Genomic DNA, 26784 nt, shown 5'->3' on the forward strand with positions numbered 1-26784 from the left:
GGAGGATTTTATACTCTCGATGACGTCATGGATGAGGGACGCATTCTGTAGTGCATTTCATCCAATAGGAGTCAAGAGTTTGATCCTTCAGAATTTCACACATAGGTGTAAAGTGAGCAAGGCTTCATGGGATCTGTAGTCTGTTTTGGACTCCCTTTGTTTGATTCTGGCACGGTTTTTGTTATCAGGCTTTGAGTGTTTGTATAGGCTGCAGTCAGGCTTTATGACTGTGTGTAGGCCTGCCTTTGTCTCTTTATCTGAGTACCTGAGGCCCAACACATATATTGAATCTGGTCTGTGTGTAATTCAACACCTCAATAGCAAATCAATAAAGCTCATAAACAAGGCTTGTGGTCAGACGTTGCCCCATAAGTTTGATCGTGAGCTATTGTACTGAGCTGTCCAAACATTATCGATTTTTTATTAAAATGTAATCAGGATTGTCAGCTATCTATTACAGTTTCCTGTCTCCCATAGATCGTATCCGTCTACTCTATCATTCCTGCAGGAGGTAGGAAAGCTCACCTCTTGACTACATGTGATACTTCCTCCCACTCTTAATATTATTGTGTGTGTGTGTGTGTGTGTGTGTGTGTGTGTGTGTGTGTGTATGTGTGTTTATGGAGTCTTAAAGGTTTTCTTGTTTAGTAAAGCCTGTAATTACCGTAGCTGCTCCTTATGGCCCTAAAAAGTTACATTATTTTGGACACTAGTCACGCCTGGCAACTATTAATCCTTGTTTTAGTTATGTTAAGTATGCTCTGTAAAACAGCCCATTGCTATTAAGTTCCTCTGTTGTGTGTAGGAGGAATTCATTACTACCCATCCAAACGCAAAGGAGTGAACATGCACTCTATGTACTTATTTAGCATGCTGTATGTTTGTGTATGTTTCCACAGAGGCATTCCAAATCAAGGCTGAATTGTCAGAGTGTTGAAACAGATGATGACGGGCAGCAGGAGACATCAGGAGGACAGTTCAACAGGTGTGTTCTAATTGGCTCTTTTTCACAAAATTACCTCCCGGACTGCCTAAGAGGCTCTTTTTCACAAAATTACCTCCCGGACTGCCTGTCTAAGACTTCAGTCACCTGAGACTAAACCAGGCTATCTATCTATCTATCTATCTATCTATCTATCTATCTATCTATCTATCTATTCATCCATCCATCCATCCATCCATCTGACTGTCTGTCTGTCTGAAACAGTTCTGATAGTTAGGCAGATAGATTCCATTAGAGTGTTGTTCATTGCAGTCTAAACTCCAGTATTTTATCCTGCTTTATCTTAGCAAGAAATAGGCCATGGCCCTTGGCCTTTTCACTGAGACGATGATGCACTAAAAGACAAAACTAGAGCACATGTGTTCAAGAAAGAAAAAGAGTGAGAAAGAGAGAGAACATGTGAAATGCTTATGTGCAGTGACAGAGGGCAGAGAATATACTGTATATCAGACTGAACATAACTGGTCTTTGATGATAGACCAGTAGCCTGCAGTGACAAGCTTTTGTTGACACAAGATCACAGGATGCATAGTTTGAAAAGTCAAAAAACAGAAGTAGGTTGAAAATGAAATATATAGCTCCCACTGATTGCGGTGTTTATTTGCACGATTCACTTGTGGAAATCAGGTAATGCAGACACGCCTAAAATATGTGCCGAATGCAGTTTGCACAGCGTAGTTCTCTATCTTGCAGGTATGCAATTCTGAGTGCTAGGTTAAGGCAGATGCTGCAGTCTACCAGAATCTAGCAAACTATGCTTCCTCAGTTCAGCATTGCAGTACTTTTGTGATCTAGGCACCTAAATCAGTGTCCAATTATAAAACTCTTCTCCATCATTCGATCATCCCTTGATGAATTGCTGTTGCCGTGTTTAATAAAAAATTTTTTTTTTTTAATTAAAATTCTGCTTACACCACAATGCTCATTGCACCAGGCAAATAGCGAGTTTTGTGAATAAGGTACAATCTATAATGAGTGTAATTTACATAAATGAGGCTTTTTTCCCGCATATTTAGCACCTGGTTAAACTGTATTGCAGATGGTTAGTGAATAAGTTGTTTGTGCTGAAATACACATGAAAAAGCAGTGCAGTTCAGTAAATTTTCCCCATTAATGTGGTAGATGTCATGAAGAGATTGTTAGTGTCTTACGTTAATGGCATCTTTTGTATGCTTAATAGCCTATATTAACACCATGAGGAAAGTAATTTGTGGTGAAACTCTCACTCTGCAAGGGGCTTTTCTTATCATTAATTTCCTCTTGATTTCTTAGTATAGACTTCTGCTGTGAGGATACGCTGAGGGATTTAGCAGGATGCTGTTGGGATTTGTGAATTGACTATATCTGCATTTCAAATCTCTCCCTGTCCAAAGTGTCAGATGATTCCCTAAAAGGAAAAGTCATTGACCATGTTTACATGTACACAATTTTTCGAATAAAGTCCATATTCTGGTCTTTATTATAAAAAATAAGTTTACATGCTCTAGAGCTAATGGAATATTCCTTGATACATTTTTATTCTCTGCAATTCTTTTCTGGAAAACTGCATATGCTTTTTCCATTTACTTCATATAATTGCAGTAATATTGCACAATAATCATCTAATTAATTCTCATTCATGCCCTTGACAACAGCATATAAGAGTGCAATGAACTGCAAAAATCTAGGTCATGAGAAATTATAGGCTGTATGATGTTTCTTTTAATGCTCAAAAAATTTTAGTAAAAAAAACCAAACACAAACTGTGGCAGGATGAACAAGGCACAGACAGTTATTCTCAAGTACACAGTCCCACAATGGGGGTGTTTTATTGTGAAAACAAGTAAAATAACTTAATGGTGCGTGGTTTCTTCGGTGCAAGGGTGGGGTGAGCGTGCCGGGGTGTCTGTGTTCGTGAATCCAATGTTTCGTGAAGCTTCCGCGGAATGCGTGTGGTGATTGGCGCTCACTCGTTGCTGGAGTCTGGAATTGAGAGAGAGAGAGAGAGAGAGAGAGAGAGAGAGAGAGAGAGAGAGAGAGAGAGAGAGAGAGAGAGAGGATTAGTGTCATGCCTTGGAGTTGATGCCCTCTGTCTACCTCTTCCTCCGGCGTTTAAATCACCTCCAGCTGATTGTTCGCAGGTGATGCCGATCAGCGTCTGCATTCCATGGCTGATTGGAAAATGAGCTCCAATTCCAGGGCGATGCTGAAACGCACGGGATACCCGCCACATTCCCCCCCACCCCCCAAGCGATGTTCTGGACCTGGAAGCACACAGAAGGGATGGGGGGGAGGGAGTGAACCTTTACACAGACCTGACCATCCTTTGTACATACTGGACAGGCCGTCCGCATTGCCATTGGCTGCCCCAGCTCGATGTTGCACCTTGAAATGGAAGTCCTGGAGGGTGAGGAACCAGCAGGTCACCCTGTCATTAGAGTCCTTCGCTCGTGCCATCCATTGCAACGGGGTGTGGTCAGTCAGCAGAGTGAAGCTCCGGCCCAGTAGATAGTATCGTAGCTCCAGGACGGCCCACTTTATGGCCAACGCTTCCTTCTCCACTGCCACGTACTGGGTTTCGGCTTGGGTTAGCTTCCGGCTGATGTACACTATGGGATGTTACTCTCCCTGTTGGACTTGGGACAAGATGGCCCCCAGACCCGTATCCGAGGTGTCTGTTTGTAGGAGGAAGGGGCATCTGAAATCTGGGGCGTGTAGGACCGGATCTGAGGCCAGGGCGTTCTTCAACTTCTGGAAGGCTTCCTCTGCAGGGTGGCTCCATTGCAACTTCTCAGGCTGCCCCTTCATGGTCAGGTCTGTTAGGGGACAGGCTATAGTGGAGAAGTGAGGTATGAAGCATCGGGAATATCCCGCCAACCCAAGGAATGCACGTACCTGGGTTTTGGTGGTTGGTCGGCCGAAGGAGTGTACTGCCTTCACTTTCTGTTCCTGGGGCATGATCAGACCCCTTCCGATCTGATAGCTCAGGTAGCGTGCCTCCGATGCTCCTAGCTGGCACTTCTTTGGATTGCCAGTGAGTCCAGCTTTTCTCAGTTTGGTCAGCACCCTCCGTAGACGGTCCAGGTGGTCCTCCCACCACTCCGAGTGGATCACAACATTGTCCTGTTAAGCCGCCACATATGCCTGGTGGGGACTCTGGAGGATGTCAATCATCTGTTGGAAGGTGCCCCATGTAGACCGAAGGGTAGCACCTGATACTGCCAGTGGCCACTAGGTGTGCTGAACACTGTCTTTTCCCTGGACGATGAGGATGCCAATATCCCTTGGTCAGATCCAGGGTGGATATATTTCGCACGCGGCCCAGCCACTTGATGAGCTCATCTACTCGGGGCATGGGGTATCCGTCGAAGTTGGAGACTTCATTCAACTTCTGGAAGTCGTTACAGAAGCGGAGGGTGCCATATCCCTTCAGAACCATCACGATCGTGCTGGACCAGGGGCTTCTGGACTCTTCGATGACCCCAAGTTGTAGCATCCATTGTATTTCCTCCTCTATAGCCTGTCAGCAAGCCTCAGGGACCTGGTAGGGATGCTGCCTCATGATGGTTCCAGGATTTGTGCAAATTTCATGATGGATCATGTTGCTCTGCCCGGGGCAACTTGAAAACACGTCACTGAACTGTCCAACCAGGGCTTCCAATTCCTTCTTTTGATTCACGGAGATTTGGTTTCCCAGATCTACCACTGGGGCCTCTGTTTGGGCGTACCCAATGACCCATCTCTTGGGATCGGTCCAGTATTTGAGGAGGTTAATATTGTAGATGTGCTCTGTTCATCTTCGTCCCGGTGCTGGATGCGATACTTTACCGGCCCTGTCCATTCCACCACGATGTAGGGACCCTGCCAGGTGGCCGGGAACTTAGACATGGAACAGGGGATCAGCACTAGGACCCGGTATCCGGGGTGAAATTCACGAGCATGAGCAGGGTGGTCATACATGTGCTGCTGGGCCGGTTGGGCCTCCGCCAGATGTTCACGCACCAGGGGCATCACTTTTTCGATCCTCTCTCTCATCTCACGTACATGCTCAATTACTGTTCGGTGCAGCGAGGGCTGTTTCTCCCAAGCCTCCCAGGTGACGTCTAGCAGGCCCCAGGGCTGGCGACCAAACAGTAACTCGAAGGGTGTGAATCCCGTGGATGCCTGAGGCACCTCCCTGATGCCAAACAACACATAGGGTATCATGAGGTCCCAATCACGCCCATCCTCGGTTACCACCCGCTTCAGCATCCGTTTTAGGGTCTGGTTGAAACGCTCCACTAATCCATCCTTCTGGAGGTGGTAGACCGAGGTGTGGAGTTGTTTCACTTGCAGCAGCTTGCACACGTCGGCCATGAGCCAGGATATAAACGGAGTGCCCTGGTAGGTGAAGATCTCTTTTGGGATGCCGACTCGGCTGAATAGCAGGAACAGCTCTCGAGCGATGTTCTTGGAGGTGGCTTTCCTCAGTGGCACTGCTTTGGGGTACCGAGTCGCATAATCCACTATGACCAGGATGTGTTCATGTCCCCGGGCAGACTTCGGCAGTGGTCCCACCAGGTCCATCCCGAAGCGCTCGAAGGGCACCTCGATGATGGGTATGAGGGGGCTGGGGGGAGGTCATTGTGGAGCCGTTCTTTGGCAGACTGCACAGCTCTGGCAATAGCACCTCACTTCTGCATCCAGTCAGGGCAAATGGAACCGGTCCCTAATTCGTCGGGTGGTGTTCTCAGTCCCTAAGTGCCCAGCCATGGGATGCGAATGGTCCAACTCGAGAATGGTCTCCATCTTCGTACGTGGCACCACCAAGAGGTGTTTCTCCTCCCCCCGCCTGTGAGCGACACAGTTAAGCAGACCATTTTCCACAATAAAGTGAGGAGAGGGATGGGGGGCAGGAAGTCGTACCTTGCCGTTGACTACTCTGACCTGGGACCAGCAGTTCCTGAGGCAGTTGTCCTCCCGTTGTTCCTTGCCGAATGCGCCCCCTTCTGTTATCTGTTGTAACAGGTCAGAATATACATTAGGAGCGATCACTCTCAACTCACCATCTCGCTTGCTGTCAGTGGCCAGCAACACCTGGCATCTCCATGGTCTTGGATGGGGTCCCTTGCGGCATTGCCCCAGCAGCTGGCAGGTTGGACAGCTTGGAGCAACAGCTGTTTGAACCCTGGCCAGTCTCGCCCTAAGAGTAGGGGCACCGGCAGATCTTTGACAATCCCGATCTCCACTTGCCAGCTTCCTGGTTCGGCCTTGATGGTCACTGACTGTGTTGGGATGTAGCACATGTCGCCATGCACACAGGTGATGGTGACTGGGGCTTTGTTGTGTGTTTGGAGTGAAACTATCTGGGGCTGGTCCAGACTTACTGTGCTCCCGGAATCCAGGAGGGCTTTCACACAGCGGTCCTCAACCTTCACCTCCCTTTCTGGGGCTTCCCGGGGCACTGCTCGGTGAACGATGCAACCTGCCAGCCAGGCTCGAGCCTCTGGAGGGTTTGGGTCAGTGGGCATGGGTTCCTCCCAAATGGACAGTGTCGCTGGTCTGCTTACTGGTTGCGAGGTGCCCTCCAATGGTCACCATTCCTGGTGTGTTTTCCGGAAATAGGTGCCAGCTCTCTTTCCGCCGCCAAGGGCTTGCATCACCTCCGCCAGTTCCACATCCTCCACGAGGGCGGCGAGGGTCTTGGAGTTCCATATTCCTACAGCCCACTGTTGCATGCGGGGGAGGGACCGGAGGAACTTGTCCACCACCACTCATTCTGCTACCTGTACTGGAGTTGGTTGCCCAGATAACAGCCATAGACAGGCTAGACGGGATAGCTGCAAGGCCTGTATGTGGGCAGGAACCTGAGCATCATACACCCATTCATGAAAGCGCTGCGCCGCACATACCGGTGAAAGCCCCATCTATGCCAAGATCTCATTCTTTAGCTCTTTATAATCATCAACAGAGGCTGGGCTGAGTTCGTAGTAGGTGCGCTGCGCTTCCCTAGTCAGGAAGGGTGCAAGCGTTCTCGCCCACTCGTTCCTATCCCACCCCTCCCTTTCAGCTATCACCTCAAACGTATGCAGATATGCCTCCACGTCATCATGCTCCGTTAGCTTGGTGATCAGCTAACTAGCATGGGCACAGGGTTCAGGGATCGGTACGTGAGCAGCGGCTTCCAATCGCAGCTGCATGAGCTCCTGTTCTGCCCGCTCTTGTCGTGCTGAAAGTTGTTCCGTGATTAGTTGCTGGTGGAGGGAGATGTTCGCGAGCTGACACATGAGCTCTTCCATTGTCTCCAGAGAGAGAGCTGGACCTGTGGAAAAACCAGATGGAGAATTGGGGTAAGTTTCATTGTCTGACCTCATTTTCTTCATTTCAGCCAGCATTCTCCACCACAGTGGCAGGATGAATGAGGCACAGACAATTATTCTCAAGTGCACAGTCCCACAAAGGGGGTGTTTTATTGTGAAAACAAGTAAAAGAACATAATGGTGCATGGTGTCTTCGGTGCAAGGGTGGGGTGAGCGTGCCGTGGTGTCTGTGTTTGTGAATCCGGTGTTTCGTGAAGCTTCCACGGAATGCGTGCGGTGATCGGCGCTCACTCGTTGCTGGAGTCTGGAATTGAGAGAGAGAGAGAGAGAGAGAGAGAGAGAGAGAGAGAGAGAGAGAGAGAGAGAGAAGAGGATTAGTGTCATGCCTTGGAGTTGATACCCTCCATCTTCCTCTTCCTCCGCCGTTTAAATCCCCTCCAGCTGATTGTTCGTAGGTGACGCGATCAGCGTCCTCATTCCATGGCTGATTGGAAAATGAGCTCCAATTCCAGGGCGATGCTGAAATGCACGGGATACCCACCAACCAATTTTTTTTTATAAATAAAAATAAATTACTTACCCCTCGCTCCAAAAATGTGTTTCTTTTATAGCTAGACTTTTCACAACTGTCTGTATCTAATATCACCCAGAATTACCTTTTGTTGGATATGCAGAGATATGAATGAATGTTCAGTTATAGTGGCTGATGCCAGCTGCATTCAGATTGCTAGAAACTGGAATTATTGGCTTGCTGTAATTTGGCTATTGCAGTCAGGTTAATGTGTTTACATGACACTTGCATTATGTGAATATGACCAAATTCTGATTAATATCCGGATTCTGATGCATGTAAACACAGCCAATGAAGAGATCACATATTAGCTGGTTAATATCCCCTGGACTTAGAGTTTCAGATGACAAAATGATCATGCACTGTACTCTATCACAATGATCAATGATTACACAATGATCACTGTAAGACATTATAGAAATTACAGTTTCATCTAAGCTATTTCTTTGTTAACCATTCATTCCATCTTTTTAGTGTGAATGTGTGTGTGTTTCTGAGCAGGAGTAACATAATTACATCTAATGGTGAGATGTTTCACAAGGTTTTTTCCCTTTGTTTTGATGTGTGTCTGTCTCTAGAGGTGGACGAAGGAGGAAAACAATAAAGCTGAGTAGAGATCTATCAGAACTTGTGGTCTTCACCAACTCTGTTGCCTCTCAAGAGTGTTTAGATGAGGGTGAGAATCATAATTTTTTTTACCTCATCTGATTAAAGACCATGTTACACCAGCATGAGTTTCCATGCTGGCACAGGCTAGTTTTTATGCTAGTTAGCGCTGGTCTGGTGCTTGTATAGCTCATGCATAAGCAAAATTTAGCAGATAAACCTGGTCAACCAGCATGGTCTTTCTTGTGAAGTTGGTTAACCAAGATAAATTTGCTTGTTAAGCTAATTTAGCAACCTAGTGGTGTCACCAGCACACCTGCATTCCATGCTATAGGGACTGCATCTGATGGAGCAAAAATTTATGTTTTGTGCTGTCTGAATTTATTATATACTGCATCATTAATTAATTATAATCATGATTATAATTTGATATGCTATAAACAACCAATATATATATATAATATGGAAATATAGTTGAATGCTAATTTAAAGGAATAGTTCACCCAAAAATGAAAATTCTCTAATCATTTAATCACCCTTATGCTATCCCAGATGTGTATGACTTTCTTTCATCTGCTGAAATCAAATGAAGGTTTTTAGAAGAATTTCTCTACTCTTTTGGTCCATTCAATGCAAGAAAAAAGTACTTTAATATTGATTTGTTTCTCACCCACAACTATCATACCACTTCTGAAAATATGTGTGTTGGTAATGATGATGACGTAGTGCAGAGAACCCAAGTGCAGTTTATTTACAAAGTAAGAACCAATAACCTTGACTACAAAACAAAACATGAACATGGACTAGACTAGACTATGGCTTGACAACAGTGTACCAAACACATACATTCACATTCATTCAATACTTGACCACTAGGCAATGCAAATATGAGGACTTAAATACAAGACATGGGAGAACATAAACCAATGAACAAACAAAACTAATAACAAGCTAATTAAACAATAAACCAATGAAAACATGACACATGAACATGTAGGGAAAACATGAATCACATGATAAGGGAAACAGGAACTAAACACTTCAAAATAAAAGACATGAATCAACAAAATACACATGACATATCCCCCCCCTATTAAGGGGCGGCTTCCGACACCCCAACACATAAACAAAACATGTAAAACATGACATAAATTCAAATTTCTGTAGGGAGCTGGGGGGGTGTTTTGAGGCGTGGGGCGTGGCGAGAAAGGGCGAGGGGCATGGGACCAGGGCAGAGTCCGTGGGGGGTGGAGCCATGAGAGGCTCGAGGGGCGGAGCCATGGAAGGCAGAGCCGTGAGAGGCTCGAGGGGCGGAGCCATGGAACTTGGTGCCCGGAGAGTAGCCGAAGACTTGAAGGGCCAGGGTGGAGCCGATGCCAGGGAGGACCAAGGTGGTGCTGGAGGCCCGGAGGAGCAAGGCAGAGCTGGGGGATCGGAAGACTGAGGTGGAGCCGGTGGGACTGAGGACCAAGGTGGAGCCATAGGGAAGGAGGTCCCCAGTGGAGCTGACAGATCGGAGGGACGAGGCGCAGCTAGAGGATTGGAGAGCCAAAGCAGAGCCAGGTGACCAACAGACCGAGGAGGAGCCGGAGGGACGAGGGACCCCGGCAAAGCCGACAGGCTGAAGGACTGCAGTGGAGCAGAGGGAACGCTGAGCTGAGGCAATTTCGAGGGACCGACAGGCCAAGGCGAAATCCAGGGCTCGGAGGGTCCAGGCGGGGTCGGAGGGCCGAAAGTTCCCCTTGCCTGCTCAGGAGAACTAAGGGTGGGTATAAGGGTGGGAACCATCTCCAGGTTCAACTGCTCAGGTGTGACTGTGATGTGGCATGGAGCAGGCTGAGGCATTGCTGTGACGTGGCATGGAGCAAAAGATGGCACTAGCTCAGCGGCCATGACGTGGAACTCTGGCTCGATGGCGGCCATGTCGTGGAACTCTGGCGCGGCGGCGGCCATGTCGTGGAACTCTGGCGTGGCATCCGCCTCCCCCACAGTGAATGTGGAACCAATGATCTGTAGGGCGAGGTCGATATATTGAGCCAGGCTGAGGGAACTGCGACCGCCAGGCATCAAGGAGAAGATCGGCTCACTCCACCCCACCTAAAAATGTCCTTGAGGGCGACCACATTAAAATCCACCTGGCTGGCCAAATCGCAGAAGTCCTCCACATAGTCCTCCAGAGGACGATTCCCCTGACGTAGCCGTATGAGCTGAACTGCTGGGTTCATAGCTGGTCAAGTATTCTGTAACGTTGCTGGCAATGGCAATGAAGAAGACGTAGTGTAGAGAACCCAAGTGCAGTTTATTTACAAAGTGAGAACCAATAACCCTGATTACAAAACAGAACATTGACTTGACTATGACTTGACTATGACTTGACTATGACTTGACTATGACTTGACTATGACTTGACTATGACTTGACTATGACTTGACTATGACTTGACTATGACTTGACTATGACTTGACTATGACTTGACTATGACTTGACAACAGCATACCAAACACATACATTCATTCAATATCTTGACCACTAGACAATGCAAACATGAGGGCTTAAATACAAGACATGGGAGAACATAAACCAATGAACAAACAAAACTGATAACAAGCTAATTAAACAATAAACCAATGAAAACATGACACAGGAACATGGAGGGAAAACATGAATCACATGACAAGGGAAACAGGAACTAAACATTTCAAAATAAAAGACATGAATCAATAAAATACACATGACAGCCACACTGTTTTTGACCGCATTCTTTTGATTATTGTGTGTTTACATGAATGAATGATAATTATTTTTTAAATTGTGGTTCCCTTCACAAAAAAACAAATTAACTAAAAGGAAGGCATTTGGATGGTTGGATTGGATACGAAAGCAAGTCAACCACTAAACCAGAACATATGCTGTTGAACTGCAAAGATATATTTTTTTACACAACATATCCCTTGTCTGTATCTTACTGTAATACAGCCAAATTTCATCCACTCCAACTCTCTTTTCCTGTGTTCCCCTATTTCACTCTCCTGCACGTTTTCTCTCTCAGGATCACCCTGTAATGTCCTGTCGTTTAGCGAGACACGAGCTCAGCACCTGGTTCACCATCGAGCTGAACGCTTCCTGACTTTCAACCAGAGGCAGCTCTCTCGGATCTATCCCTCCGCCTACCGGATTGACTCCAGCAACTTCAACCCACAGACGTACTGGAATGTGGGCTGCCAGCTAGGTGAGGAGAGAAGAACAGACATATGGGAACTCACACAAATACACATAAGCATAAAATAATCTTCTCACCGAGGTATGTCCATTCAACGTGCTTGCTCAACTTTACAGTATATTACAGTATTCATCCAGAAAGAAACTCCCACTTATTTCCAGTTTCACAAACAGAACATCATAAGCTGTGGTCTCTATTCACAAATATGGTGTGTAAAGATTCAGATCTATAATTTCCAAAAGGATTCTGATGCAGTGGAGCTTGTGAAGGAAGAGTTCTCCCAAAAATGAAAATTCTGTAAATATTTACTTACCTTTATACTTATGGGTATGTTCCAAACCCATATGACTTTTTTCTTCTGTGGGGTACAAAATGATATGCTAGGAAATAAGTCTCAGTCACCTTTCATTACATCTTTTGTCCATGCAATGAAAGTGAATGGTGACAGAGGCTAACATTTTGCAATCATGTGAAACTCTTTTTAATGACATATGAAAAGTCATATGGATTTGGAATGAGGGTGAGTAAATGATGATAGGATTTTCATTTTTTGGGTGAACTAGCCCCTTATATCATTCTTCTTTAACATGCCGAAGTTATTGTTTGACAGTATTTATAATGGTTTGTTTGTTCCTGACAAATTCAGCAGACTGAGAAATTGTTCCTATGACCCAGCTGACCCACTGACCTCCCTTTGAATGTGTGTATGTGCATGTGCTGTGTGTTTTAGATATCCCCTCTGCAATGCCAAATGTTCCCTGGTGCTCATACCATCTGCGTCTTGGTTGTGCAGGAAAACTGACAACTTAGCCCGCTTGTGCAATTTTCACTTTTCACAAGCACTCGCCAAGAGGAACTGACAGAGGAACCTTCCGTTTGGGAGTAGTATAGTTTACACACAGTATGTGGCTTTACAACCAGATACATTTACACTGTGCCGAGTTGCGTCTTGTATGAGTGATCAGATTGCTATCCATCTCAAATTCCTTTGTTCTTGTGGTTTATCCAATGTGTGACTGCCTGTTTATGTTATGACCTCAAAATCAGAGTATAACCCCATGATTTCAAATTTCATATACACATGTTTTTCTTGAATTATTATTTTCTTGAATAAGCTAATTTTTGATAGTTATCAATGTATTGGTGTGCATGCAAACACACCCACTGCCTTGTGCTGTATGTGTATTGTGTAATTTTGATGGTAAATTAGAGCAGTTATTCCACCAGTTAATTTATTAAATACAATCAAATATATATAAATTAAATTCAAAGTTCTATTGGTGGCATTTAAAACATTATTAACCCTCCTATGGTATTCAAAAATGGCACCTTCCTTTGGTATTTGCAGTAATTTTTGACCAGAAGATTTAGATGTGTAACCATTTTTTATGATAATAATGATACCATTCTTTCTTCCCTGAAGTAAGAACAATAAAATTATGAATTTATTTTGGGATTTTATGCCATTTTGATCGTATTTACACGAAAATTTCTAAATTTTACCATTAATTTGCAGATACAAATAAGCAAATTTTTGAACAAAACAAAGGTTGAAACATGAAGAAAATATGAGAATGTGACATAAATTTGACATAGAATGTGACAAAGATTGCTGCTCTCTGGTGAACAAAATATAAATAACATGACTTGAAAACCATGTCATACAAGTAACAGCCAGTAGATGGCTGTAGGCATCTACTGTATAGTCTGATGGCTTGTTGTAACCTAATTTCATATTTTATCACAAGATATGTATTTGGATATATATTTAGACATTAACAAACTATTATTTATAAAAGTTTAGCATTTTAAAATTAATTTGAAGTGTCAGTTTTTGCAGTTTATGTCATTATGCTTGTCATCAAAACTGACCATGGTATTACAAAGAGAAGACACAGAATAAGCATTTTTCTACCAATAATTTATTTCAAACATAAAAATGTAATAAATCAAAGTATATGCATAATAATGTCAAGAAAATGAACATCAAGAAACAGATATGAACTGCAAAATTCTGAAAATTCAATTAGAGTATAAAACAGAAGTATCAGAGTAAACATTTTCAAAACAATTGGAATGTAAAAATTTGTATGTAAAAAATTATTTTGCAAATGTGTTTGGTGTGTGTGTGTGTTGTATATGTGTGTGTGTCAGATTGCTGTCATCAGCTGGAAAACAACAGATAACTTGTAATGCCAACAATAACCAAAAGATGGCTGTAGAGCTCCACTGGTTCTCTCTCTCTGTGTTATTTGTTTTATTTGAAAAATGTAAAATAAAAAAGCGTTTCACCAGTTCATTCTTTTGTGTGTGTAAGTGTTTGTGTGTGAGTGGGTGTGTATGTTCCCTATCTGTCACTCACTCGACGTTGTGTCGATGTAGTGACACTAGGGGTCACTCTTGGGAGCCCGAGACACCTCTGGTCTTTGATAAAAGGCCAATGAAAATTGCCTAGTGGTATTTGCATGCCACTCCCCCGGACAATAGGGTATAAAAGGAGCTGGTATGCAACCACTCATTCAGATTTTCTCTTCGGAGCCGAACGGTCATGCTCTTTGAGTTGAATCCTACTGTTCATTCACCTCTGCTGGATCTGACAGCGCATTTCAGCGGCTTCTCCCTCCTCTGCACTGGTGCACTGCAGAGAACGCCCCTGGGCGCTTCGGCAGAAAACAAGAGAGTATATTTTCTGAAAGAGCTTTTTTCCTCTAAAAGAGTATATATTTCTCTAAAAGAGCGGCACACATGGAACGTCTTTTTAAAGATGCATCTTTTTAAGATGCCTTTCCAATTGTGTGTTATTCCTGGTTGCGGTCGTTATCTCTCAACTTCGGATGGTCATGATTGCTGTCTTTCGTGTCTGGGCGCGACCCACATGGAGGCAGCATTTGTGGATGGGTCATGATCTCGTGTTGCGGTCGCGGCTTGCTTTCGTAAGAATTTCATAGTGCACCTATGCCTGCAGAGCACCGCCACCTGGCGCGGATGCCCTAAGCTCCCGTCCAAGCCCTGTAGGCTCACGTCATCCCTGACGGCTAAAGCCTACAGCGCTGCTGGACATGCCGCCCCTGCACTGCATGCCTTGGCTCTCCTGTAGGTCCACCAAGCCAAGGCATTGAAAGAACTGCACGAGGGTAGTTCCACCCCAGATTTGATGCAGGAACTGCGCTCGGCGACCGACCTCGCTCTCCGAGCGATGAAGGTCACTGAAAGTCTCTCGGGCGGACGATGGCCACACTAGTGGTCCAGGAGCGCCACCTTTGGCTCAACCTGGTCGAGATGGGTGAGGCCGACAAGACACGGTTTCTTGCTGCCCCATTTCCCAGGCTGGACTATTGGGCGACACCATCGAGGACTTTGCCCAGAGGTTCTAGGCGGTGAAGCAGCAGACGGAGGCAATCCGGCACATCCTGACCCGACACGGCTCAAGATCCTGCACCCCGTCTGCTCGTCGCCAAGGGCATCCCCCTGCGGTGACTGCACCGGCTCCACCGCAGCCCGCCCCTTCGGCCCGGCCCCGGCGTGGAGCCCAATGCAGGAAGCAGATGCCACCCGTCTCACAGTCAGTGCCTAAGAACCCACGGAGGTCGTCAAAGCACCCCTGAGACGGGTGACCCAGGGATGAAGGAACCCACTCACCTGGAGCTGGTAAGAAGACCACTCCATCCCCTGGTGGAGGGCCGGGCGGAAAATCTTTTGTTGCCTTTTTGTTTGATTTCACCACATGCCCAAGTGGCTGCGGTACCCAACAGTTCAGCAAAAGAGCAGCTTCCTTCCTCCCTGGGTCCCTAGACTTAGCACAGCTACGACGTGGTGTGGCACCTTAAGCTCCACCTGCCGCGAGGCCCCACCTGCCGGTACATCTAACGACGTTGTCCCCTTGGTCCCCCTTGCGCTGAACTTGGACACGTGGCTTGCGCTTTCCAATCTGTCGCGATGGCTGATCCGGACCGTCCGACTCAGCTACATGATTCAGTTCATCAGGCGCCCGCCCAGGTTCAGCGGTATTCACTTCACCTTGATCAAGAGCGAAAACGCTGCTACCTTGCGCGCGGAGATCGCTACCCTCCTTCGGAAGGGCGTGATAGAACCCGTCCCTCCAGCCGAGATGAAGAAGGGGTTTTACAGCCCCTACTTCATCGTACCGAAAAAAGGCGGTGGGTTGCGGCCAATCTTCGACCTGCGAGTACTGAACCGGGTCTTACACAGACTCCCGTTCAAGATGCTGACGCAAAAACGCATTCTGGCGAGCGTCCGGCATCAAGATTGGTTCACGGCAGTAGACCTGAAGGATGCGTACTTCCACGTCTCGATCCTTCCTTGACACAGACCCTTCCTGCGGTTTGCATTCGAGGGTCAGGCATATCAGTACAAAGTCCCTTTTGGCCTGTCCCTGTTTCCTTGCTTCTTCATGAAGGTCGCAGAGGCTGCCCTTGCCTCGTTAAGGGAGGTGGGCATTCACAGTCTCAACTATCTCGATGACTGGCTAATCCTAGCTCACTCTTGAGACATTTTGTGTGCACACAGGGACCTGGTGCTCTCACACCTCAGCCAACTAGGGCTTCGGGTCAGCTGGGAAAAGAGCAAGCTCCTCCCAGTTCAGAGCATCTCTTTTCTCGGTTTGGAGTTGGACTTACAAACGAGTGCGCCCAGACAGTGCTGGCCTGTTTGAAGGCATTCAAACAGATAACAGCGGTTCCACTGAAACTTTTTCAGAGGCTCCTGGGGCATATGGCATCCTCGGCGGTGGCTACCCTGCTCGGGTTGATGCATATGAGGCCGCTTCAGCACTGGCTCCAGACTCGAGTCCCGAGATGGGCATGGCAAGCGACACATCGCATGGTCATCATGCCGGACTGTCACCATCTTTTCAGCCCTTGGACCGACCTCTCGTTTCTACGGGCAGGTGTTCCTCTAGAACTGGTCTCCAGGCACGTCGTGGTCACGACAGACACCTCCAAAACGGGCAGGGGCGCTGTTTGCAATGGGCACAGAGCCGCTGGCCTCTGGAGGGGTCTGCAACTGCATTGGCACATCAACTGCCTCGAGTTGTTGGCAATTCTGCTCGCCCTGAGGAGGTTTCGGCCATTGATCCAGGGCAAGCACGTGTTAGTTCGGACAGACAACACGGCAACGGTAGCATATGTCAACTGCCAAGGCAGTCTGCGCTCTCACTGTATATCACAACTTGCCCGCCGTCTCCTCCTCTGGAGTCAGCAGCACTTCAAATCGCTGTGAGCCACTCACATCCCGGGCAACCTCAACACTACAGAGGACGTGCTGTCATGGCAGGTTACCCTCAGGGGAGAGTGGAGACTCCACCCTCAGGTGGTCCAGCTCGTGGTTCTCGGACCTCACGCTCCTCGCGACAGCTCCCCCCTGGCGAATTCCCCTGAGGAAGGACCTTCTTTCTCAGGGACGGGGCACCCCTCTGGCACCCGTGACCAGACCTCCGGAATCTCCATGTCTGGCCCCTGGACTGGACCTGCGGTGGTAGACATGATCACTCAGGCTAGGGCCCCCTCTACGAGGTGCCTGTATGCCTTGAAGTGGCGTCTGTTCGCTAAGTGGTGTTCTTTCCGATGGGAAGACCCCCAGAGATGCGCAGTCGGATCAGTGCCTTCCTTCCTGCAGGAGAGGTTGGAAGGGAGGCTGTCCCCTTCCACCTTGAAGGTGTACGTTGCCGCCATAGCAGCACACCACGACACAGTCGACGGTAAGTCCTTAGGGAAGCACGACCTGATCATCAGGTTCCTAAGAGGCACCAGGAGGCTGAATCCCTCCAGACCGCGCCTCGTTCCCTCATGGGACCTCTCTGTAGTTCTTCAGGGTCTACAGAGAGGCCCCTTTGACCCTTTGCAGTCAGCCAAGCTTAAGGCACTCTCCTTGAAGACTGCCCTCCTGACTGCGCTCACTTCCATCAAGAGGGTAGGAGATCTGCAAGCGTTCTCTGTCAGCAAAACATGCCTGGAGTTTGGTCCAGGTTACTCTCATGTGATCCTGAGACCCTGACCAGGCTATGTGCCCAAGGTTCCCACCACCCCTTTTTGGGACCAGGTGGTGAACCTGCAAGCGCTGCCCCAGGAGGAGGTGGACCCAGCCCTGTCGTTGCTGTGTCCGGTGCGCGCTTTACGCATCTATTTGATCGCACGCAGAGCTTTAGAATCTCTGAGCAGCTCTTTGTCTGCTTTGGTGCACAGTGGAAAGGAAGTGCTGTCTCCAAGCAGAGGATTGCCCACTGGCTCATTGATGCCATAACTATGGCATATCACGCCCAGGACATGCCGCTCCCGGTAGGGCTACGAGCCCATTCTACCCGTGGTGTAGCGGCTTCTTGGGCCCTGGCCAGAGGTGCCTCTCTAACAGACATTTGCAGAGCAGCGGGCTGGTCAACACCCAACACCTTTGCAAGGTTCTACAACCTCCGGGTGGAACCGGTTTCGTCCCAGGTAGTGGCACGCAATACAAGCGGATAAGCCCGGGATAGCCGGCCGGGTGTATCGCTTGCACATAACACCGTCCACCTCCTTTTGAGCTGAAGACGTGTGCCATTAATTCCCAGTAGAGTTCACAAGTTTTGTTCCCTGGTTGACTTCCTCCGAGCCCTGTGGCAGTCGAGTTTTCGGAGAGACTCGCTGCCGGCCCAGTACACGTGCTAACTAAGAGTCCTGTTCTGGGGTAGGTGCTCCGCATGTGGCGGTTCCCTGAATGGTTAACCCCATGCGATATATATCTTCCGCTAATTCATTTCCCTTTTGGCAAACTGCGTCTTCCTTGGGCAGAGCCCCTCTGCCCCAGTCTCCATGTTTGTAGTAACTCCTCCCCCACTGGGTAGGATCTACCTTGAAGACTCTCCACATGGTTGGAAAAACCATGTGACATATTCTTCCACTTAAATACCCCCCCCCTTTGGGCGAGGTGTGGTCTCCGCGGTGTCTTCCCCTTGGGAGGGACACCCCCCAACTAGACCTGGTGGCCCAGTCAGATAATCCCCCTTCTTTTTTAGGGAGTGGAAAAAAGAGAAGGGGAAATGAGGCCACGACTGGGTTAAGCCTGTCTCTATCTCTTGGGTAGTCGACTTGTCACCAAAGAGCCGTTCGACACTCATAACTATGTTGGGGGAGGTTACGTGTCGACCTGGTGTGCTGGCTATGAGGCACACAGTAGTCTGCCCACCACACACCGCCAGTTCACGTAACACAGTTCAGCCAATTGTGGCGTTTCGTATAGGGACCCCTAGTGTCACTACATCGACACAACGTCGAGTGAGTGACAGATAGGGAACGTCATGGTTACTTGTGTAACCTCTGTTCCCTGATGGAGGGAACGAGACGCTGTGTCCCTCCTGCCACAACACTGAACTACCCGCTGAAATGGCTGGACCTATATATCGGCTCCTCAGCATAAAACCTGAATGAGTGGTTGCATACCAGCTCCTTTTATACCCGTATGTCCAGGGGAGTGGCATGCAAATACCACTCGCCAATTTTCATTGGCCTTTTATCAAAGACCAGAGGTTTCTCGGGCTCCCAAGAGTGACCCCTAGTGTCACTACATCGACACAATGTCTCGTTCCCTCCATCATGACGTTTTGCACTGAGGATGTTTTAGAGTCTCACCCTGTATCATTTCTGTCTGTTTTGTTTTTCCCATTCATTCATTGAATACCAAAGGTGTCATTTTATTATTTTTTATTTATTTTTATGACCACTTAGACTTATCAAATCAAGCCCAATATTTTTTATGTTCAGCTGGCAAATGGAGGAAAAGTCACTAAGTCTTGTACTGCTCAGATCAAGAAAACCATTTTTATTACATTTTAAATACGTATTTAGATAAAAAATGACTGAATACCATTGGAGGGTTAATATCATCTAATGATTCTGAAAAATTATCACATAAGCCTGGGAATGTGTCAAGAGAGGACAAGAGGCAAAAGCATGGAGAGCCAATGCAGAAACAATTAGATATGTGTGTGTGTGTGTGTGTGTGTGTGTGTGTGTGTGTGCACGTGCGCTATCATAAGGGTCCAATTAACAAGAGTAAATTGAACTTGTGGAACAGCAGCAGAGTTCTGCCTGGTGTTTGACCGCTTATTGTTTATTGAATAAAAATATTTACCAGGCTATGATGAAACTTCAAGTTTATTAGCCATTCAGTTGATTTAGGTTTACACAGCTGAATATACAGTACATTCAGAAATTATTCAGTTGAAAATAAAAAATAATCATGAATAAATGAAAAACGGATGGAATGAAAGAGTGAAAGGAAGAAAGAAAGGAAGGATATCACTTGGAAGCAAGGCAAGAAAGATGGAAGGAAGGAAAAATGATGGTACTTGGAAGGAAGGAAATAAGGATGGTCAGAAGGAAGAAAACAATGAAGGAAGGAAAGAAATAATGATAGAAGGAAGGAATAAGATGATTTATCTTTTGCTTTACCCACAGTGGCTCTGAACTACCAGACGGAGGGCCGTATGATGCAGTTGAACAGAGCCAAGTTCATGGTGAATGGTGGCAGTGGCTATGTGCTCAAACCTGGCCCGATGTGTAAAGGTACACACGATCACTAAAGATACTGTTAAACCACCGTATGTAACCACTGTTACTCCACTGTAGTCCTAGACAACTATTATATATTTATCTTTATCTCTTTTGTACTGCATAAACAGAGCTGAGGATACTTCAAATGACTTGAATAATGCTAGATTACATGAATACTCCAGGGATTATGATCTCCTCTGATAATCCCTTACAGGCTCCTTCAATCCACTGCATGATGATCCACTCCCTGCAAATCCTAAGAAACAGCTGGTGATAAAAATCATCAGTGGACAGCAGCTGCCCAAACCTCCTGATTCAATGCTGGGAGACCGCGGTGAGGTGAGCAAACACTGGCACCTAAGGGGGCATTGAAACCGAATGCATTTTTGCATCCGTAAATGTGCTGTTTTTTTAATTGTTATTATATATGTAAAAATGAGCTAGATGGACATTTTTGACTGTTGCTTCATGTCTCGTGCTTTTAGACAATGTGTGAAGTTAAAGAAAAACTTCTTTAAAAAAATGCATCTGTAGACACCTGTGTTCTGCTCTATTCTTGCACTGCAACATGCTTGACTGAACGGCCTCCTAAAACTATACTTCCTACAGGCTAAAGTTCAGTAAAATGTGTCAGTATCATTTCCCACACTATATATTTGATGTCTTTGGAATTTGTATCAGTTAAAAATGGGTTGATTTTATCCACAGATCATTGATCCCTTTGTGGAGGTGGAGATCATTGGTATTCCAGTGGACTGCTGTAAAGAACAAACCAGGGTCGTGGATGATAATGGTACAAATTCACTGGTTCTGCCTTTGTGTCAAGGATTTTGTTGAGTATATTTAATAGGGGTGTAACAATCCATCGATCTGGACTGATGCATCGATCCAATGACCAACGATCCAATGTTATCGATACAACGCGTAAATATCGATATAGACATTTTTTTAAGATGCACCTTTATTTTAATACTCTCATGTCAGCCACATCCGTATGCATTTCCGTCAGGTGATGAAGCAACCTTATTACATTCATTTGACTTTATGAGTGCTAAATTTGCTTTTCATGTGGGACACGGATGTGCGCTGGGTCTTTGAAGCCAAATTGTGCTCTGCTATCCGTGCGGCGTGTGCATGCATCAACCAGGCTTCCCATGAAATGCGAGCTCCATTGACAGGATCCGTGCAAGCGCATCAACCGGGCACTCCTTAAAATGTGAGCTCTCATGACAAATGCAGAGCGGCTCACATGTACGATTAATTCGGGCTTCCATCGATATTGTTGCGCATGCGACCTGTTTGAATTTTACATGAGAATTTGCTAATTTAATGTACCATGGAGAAGTTCAACCATGTAAAACATCCTGACAATGCCGGCATTCTGAACAGCACTAACGAGGGAAAGAGAAACACCTGCTCAGCTCCAGCATCAGTTATAAGACTTTACACATCTACACATCAACACCCTTACTAACATTTATCCCAGTTAACTGTAACAGAATTTTTCATTACAACTGTGGAAGTTGTAGCCAAGAAAACCATGGATAGCACAGATAGTTGGAAACAAGTCATGGTTATGTAAGTATTTTGAATTGGACTAAACTGAAAAATTAGCTGTCAAATGAGTGATGATCACTTGTGTGTGACGTTATTTTTTATATTATTTATCTGTATATTTTTTTTCAACATCTGAAATACCTTATTTTGTTGTGGATAACCCAATGTGGATGCAGACAGCTGGATAAAATAATCAAATTATATTTTGGTTGCATTTGAGGGAAAAAAATATTAATTAATTGATTGTGTAAAATAGGCACATTATATCGGAATATCGATCGCAGGCCCCTGAATCGAATCGTTTCGCAGCAGACTTTGAAGTATCGACAAATATCGGATCGCAGACCAAGAGAATTGATTCAAGATCATATTGTGATTTACACCCCTAATATTTAAACAGAAGAAAGGTTAGTGGGCGTTTGACCTCTTTTTAACTTTCGATGTTATTGCCAATGCAGGATTTAACCCTGTATGGGAAGAAACCCTCTCCTTTACGCTACAAATGCCTGAGGTGGCTCTGGTGCGCTTCCTGGTCTGGGATCATGACCCCATTGGACGAGATTTTGTGGGCCAGAGAACTGTAGCTTTTAGCAGTCTCATGACAGGTAAGCGATATTCCCTGTGTGTATGAATAGAAGTCACATAATCAGCTAATTAAAGGTGCACTCAGCGATTCCTGAGAAACAATGTTGATATTCGAACTCAACTGCCAAAACAAACACACCACTCCCTTCAGTGCTCCTTTGGAAACTCTGCCCTCTAAATTCATGCACGCGAGACAGTTTTACGCACACCAGCTCCAGACACTCACATCTCTCCTGCTACTAAATCTAACATCACAACAACAGCATATATGGGTTCTGTGAAACATAGCAAAATTTATGTTACCCACCTACTGAGAAAAAAAAAAGAGCAACTTATGCATCCGTCTTCAAGCCTTTTACCTCTCGGAGGTCTTTCCACCGCTGAAAAGCCTTTTTGATGTTGACGCGGCTCCTAGACCTCGACTTTTAATCCTTCTTTTTTAGTTTATATTCGTCTGACCTTTTTCTCTTGGCCTGTTTCTCAGACATTTGTCCTCCTTGGAGTTTAGAAAGTTTACATCAGCCAGATTTGCCGTTGCTCTTCTTATGAATTTCCCTCTCCCTCTGGGGCCCCCCATCCTGTGCATGCGCAAGAACCACCCCCTGTTGCTGATTGGCTGGAGTAGTGTTGTGTTGATTGGTCTGTTCCACTTTGGTTTTGTCCCATTTAAAAAGCCAGGGTTGTGTAAAAATACTAGATTTTTTTTTCAGCTCACCCACAGAACAGACAGCTAGCAGACTGTGGGGAAATATTTGCAGAATTTGACAAAAAGTGTATTGGATTAGAATTACTGAGTGCACCTTTAAATAACTAGCCTGATAGCAATTATAAGCAGATTAAAAAAATAAAACCATAATGGAGCAAGAAAGATAGGATAAAACTGACCATGAGGAAAAGGTAAAAGGAGATGAGGAGCTGAAGAAATCAGGGTCATTATTAAATGGCATGTAAAGTATGAGTGATAGCAGCAGTCACTGTGTCTCAGAGAGGAGTTATGTGAAGCATGTGATTAGAGTAATGGAGGCCTGAGGAGCTGCGGTTGGTCACGGCTACTGCTGAACTCTCTCTGCCCTCACTCACAGACAGTCACGTTCTGGTCTCACACATGGACATGCTTCTGTGCTGACACCAGTGCTCGAGCTGAGTGAGGGCAGGGATTAATCTGATCTGTCTGCCCATTAAAAAGTCTTACCTACTAGAAGCCAAAAGTGAAGGACAAAACAACACTGGCTATAAAGTGAGTTTGGGGCAGTATTATTTGTTTGTGTAACCATAAGATGATGGGGGGAGTTTTCTGGAATCTCTATGACAACAGTGATTATTTTTGGAATTCTGTTTGGTGATGCTGGTGGTGCAGAAATGACACACTTCAGCTTTAAACAACCCCGCTGAAAAGACTAGCTTAGATCAGGGTGGATTTTCATGCTGGTCCAAGCTGGTTTGTTTATGTCATGCTTTTCACCATCAAAATTTAATTGTTGCAACTGTTTGACCAGCATGTTTCAGGTAAAGCTGGTTGACCAAGGAAGTCTTGCTAGTTAAGTTACTTGAGCAACTTGGTGGGGTCACCAGAACCCCCATTCTGGGGACCAGTATCCAAAACACTCGTTTCTCTTTTCAGTAGTTTGTGAAATCACAACTACATTTATTGATTTATGTTCATTTATTGTAAATTGTAATTGTAAAATGTAATGTGTGTGTAAATGTATTATAATACAATAGTCTTAATGATTCTATAATCTTCCCATATGGATTTGTTTTTAATAATTTCACCTCTTTCTCACTCTCAAAGGATATAGACACGTTTATTTGGAGGGAATGACAGAGGCATCCATTTTTGTCCATATCACAGTGCATGAAATCTATGGAAAGGTGAGTTCATAACTACACAGAAAAAACTAACATCAGCTGTACTTTATTAGTGTGATTAAGATTCACATCTATTTTCCCTCAACATGTAAATTCTACACTCTACTTACTTCATACATTTAGCAATGAAATCAGTCACTGTACGGAACTGTAGTGCTTTGATTAAATAAAAAGGTGAAAAAAGCTCAGCTGGTTATCAATGAAACAATCTTTTTTGCAGGCTGTTGTTCTTTGTAGATTTCTGCTGCAGCGTAACCAAACACTCATTCTGCAGTGACATTTCTATCACAAAACAGAGAAAAGGACCTCAAATAGTTAAATCTCTTAATATTGACATTTCCCTCGGTTGACATTTTAATAAAGTTCCTTCAACCTTTTTTTTATTTTGCAGTGGAGTCCTTTAGTCCTCAACCCAAGCTATACCATAATGCACTTGCTAGGAGCTAATAAGGTACCCTGGCTATGTAGTTTGCTGCATGATACTGCATGGGCGTCTTTTAACGTATGTCATGTGACGTTCTAATCTTTCTCAGTGAAAACTAAGCTGTTGTATACGTGCGGTGATGCATCTTTCAAGTCATTTTGTCCCTCTATTTTTATTTTCTTTGTAATTTTGTTTGGTAGTGTATGGTCAGTTCTGTTTTTGGTTTTGAATCTGGATTTGTTGCTTCTGGTAAAATAAATGCTGAATATGATGGCTTGAAAATTGAAATGATCTAGAGATGGTTCAATATTTTAGTTCATTAATGGTTGGAAAGTATGATGCTGCCATCTATTGGTTGTAGTCGATAGTACAATGGTTGGCATTTAAAGGAGCTGCAGTGTTGTATCTGTCTTGTAGCTACAGTGTCTTTAAAAACAGCATTTAAAAAGATTAAATGTGTTTATGTTTAGTGTTTGAACTGAACCTGTTACATTGCATGCTTGTATTGTTTTTGTCTATGTTTACTGCTGGATTTACCTGAGACCCAGCATCACATTCATTTGTGAGATCATACATGCCACAGTTTTAAGTTGTTAGAGATACAGCTGAAGTCAGAAGTTTACATAGACATAGGTTGAATTCATTAAAACTATTTTTTTAACCACTCCACAGATTTAATATTAGCAAACTATAGTTTTGGCAAGCCGTTTAGGACATCTACTTTGTACATGACACAAATAAATTTTCCAACAGTTGTTTACAGACTGATTGTTTCACTTTTAATTTACTATATCACAATATCAGAAGGGTCAGAAGTTTACATTCACTAAGTTAACTGTGCCTTTAAGCAGCTTGAACAATTCCAGAAAATGATGCCAAGCCTTTAGACAATTAGCCAATTAGCTTCTGATAGGAAGTGTACTGAATTGGAGATGTACCTGTGGATGTATTTTAAGGCCTACCTTCAAACTCAGTGCCTCTTTGCTTGACATCATGGGATCCCCCCCAACCCAAGACTCAGCCAAGACCTCAGAAAACAATTGGGAATAATTTCCAAACACCTGAACGTACCATGTTCATCTGTACAAACAATAGTATGCAAGTATAAACACCATCGGACCACGCAGCCATCATACCGCTCAGGAAGGAGACGCATTCTGTCTCCTAGAGATGAACATAGTTTGGTGCGAAAAGTGCAAATCAATCCCAGAACAACAGCAAAGGACCTTGTGAAGATGCTGGAGGAAACAGGTAGACAAGTATCTATATCCACAGTAAAACGAGTACTATATTGACATAACCTGAAAGGCTGCTCAGCAAGGAAGAAGCCACTGCTCCAAAACTGCCATAAAAAAGCCAGACTACAGTTTGCTAGTGCACATGGGAACAAAGATCTTACTTTTTGGAGAAATGTCCTCTGGTCTAAACACAAATTTTACTGTTTGGCCATAATGACCATCATTATGTTTGGAGGAAAAAGGGTGAGGCTTGCATGCCGAAGAACACCATCCCAGCCGTGAAGGATGGGGGTGGCAGCATCATGTTGTGGGGGTGCTTTGCTGCAGGAGGGACTGGTGCAGTTCACAAAATAGATGGCATCATGAGGAAGGTAAATTATGTGGCTATATTGAAGCAACATTTCAAGACATCAGCCAGGAAGTTAAAGCTCGGTTACAAATGGGTCTTCCAGATGGACAATGACCCCAAGCATACCTCCAAAGTTGTGGCAAAATGGCTTAAGGACAACAAAGTCAAGGTATTGGAGTGGCCTTCACAAAGCCCTGACCTCAATCTGATAGAAAATGTGTGGGCAGAACTGAAAAAGCATGTGCGAGCAAGGAGGCCTACAAACCTGACTCAGTTACACCAGTTCTGTCTGGAGGAATGGGCCAAAATTCCAGCAACTTATTGTGAGAAGCTTATGGAAGGCTACCCAAAACGTTTGACCCATGTTAAACAATTTAAAGGCAATGCTACCTAATACTAACAAAGTGTATGTAAACTTCTGACCCACTGGGAATGTGATGAAAAAAATAAAAGCTGAAATAGATCATTCTTTCTACTATTATTCTGACATTTCACATTATTAAAATATAGTGATCCTAACTGACCTAAGACAGGGAATGTT

The 26784-nt window shown here is 45.1% G+C and overlaps 1 protein-coding gene across 2 annotated transcripts in view; it reads left to right on the forward strand.

Moving 5' to 3' along the window:
• Positions 1 to 26784, forward strand: part of LOC127416640 (1-phosphatidylinositol 4,5-bisphosphate phosphodiesterase eta-1-like) — a 129323-nt gene that overhangs the window by 94859 nt on the left and 7680 nt on the right. Inside the window, exons 14-22 of one of the 2 annotated variants that reach the window (XM_051656081.1) lie at positions 900 to 985; positions 8431 to 8528; positions 11508 to 11687; positions 20126 to 20233; positions 20436 to 20560; positions 20930 to 21014; positions 22237 to 22383; positions 24156 to 24235; positions 24624 to 24683. In XM_051656081.1, coding sequence (XP_051512041.1) covers positions 900 to 985; positions 8431 to 8528; positions 11508 to 11687; positions 20126 to 20233; positions 20436 to 20560; positions 20930 to 21014; positions 22237 to 22383; positions 24156 to 24235; positions 24624 to 24683 — 969 coding nt within the window. The remainder of the gene's footprint in view (positions 1 to 899; positions 986 to 8430; positions 8529 to 11507; positions 11688 to 20125; positions 20234 to 20435; positions 20561 to 20929; positions 21015 to 22236; positions 22384 to 24155; positions 24236 to 24623; positions 24684 to 26784) is intronic. The other variant, XM_051656082.1, reaches the window with a different exon arrangement.

The sequence above is a fragment of the Myxocyprinus asiaticus genome, chromosome 26, assembly GCF_019703515.2.
Source record: "Myxocyprinus asiaticus isolate MX2 ecotype Aquarium Trade chromosome 26, UBuf_Myxa_2, whole genome shotgun sequence".
Lineage (NCBI taxonomy): Eukaryota > Metazoa > Chordata > Actinopteri > Cypriniformes > Catostomidae > Myxocyprinus > Myxocyprinus asiaticus.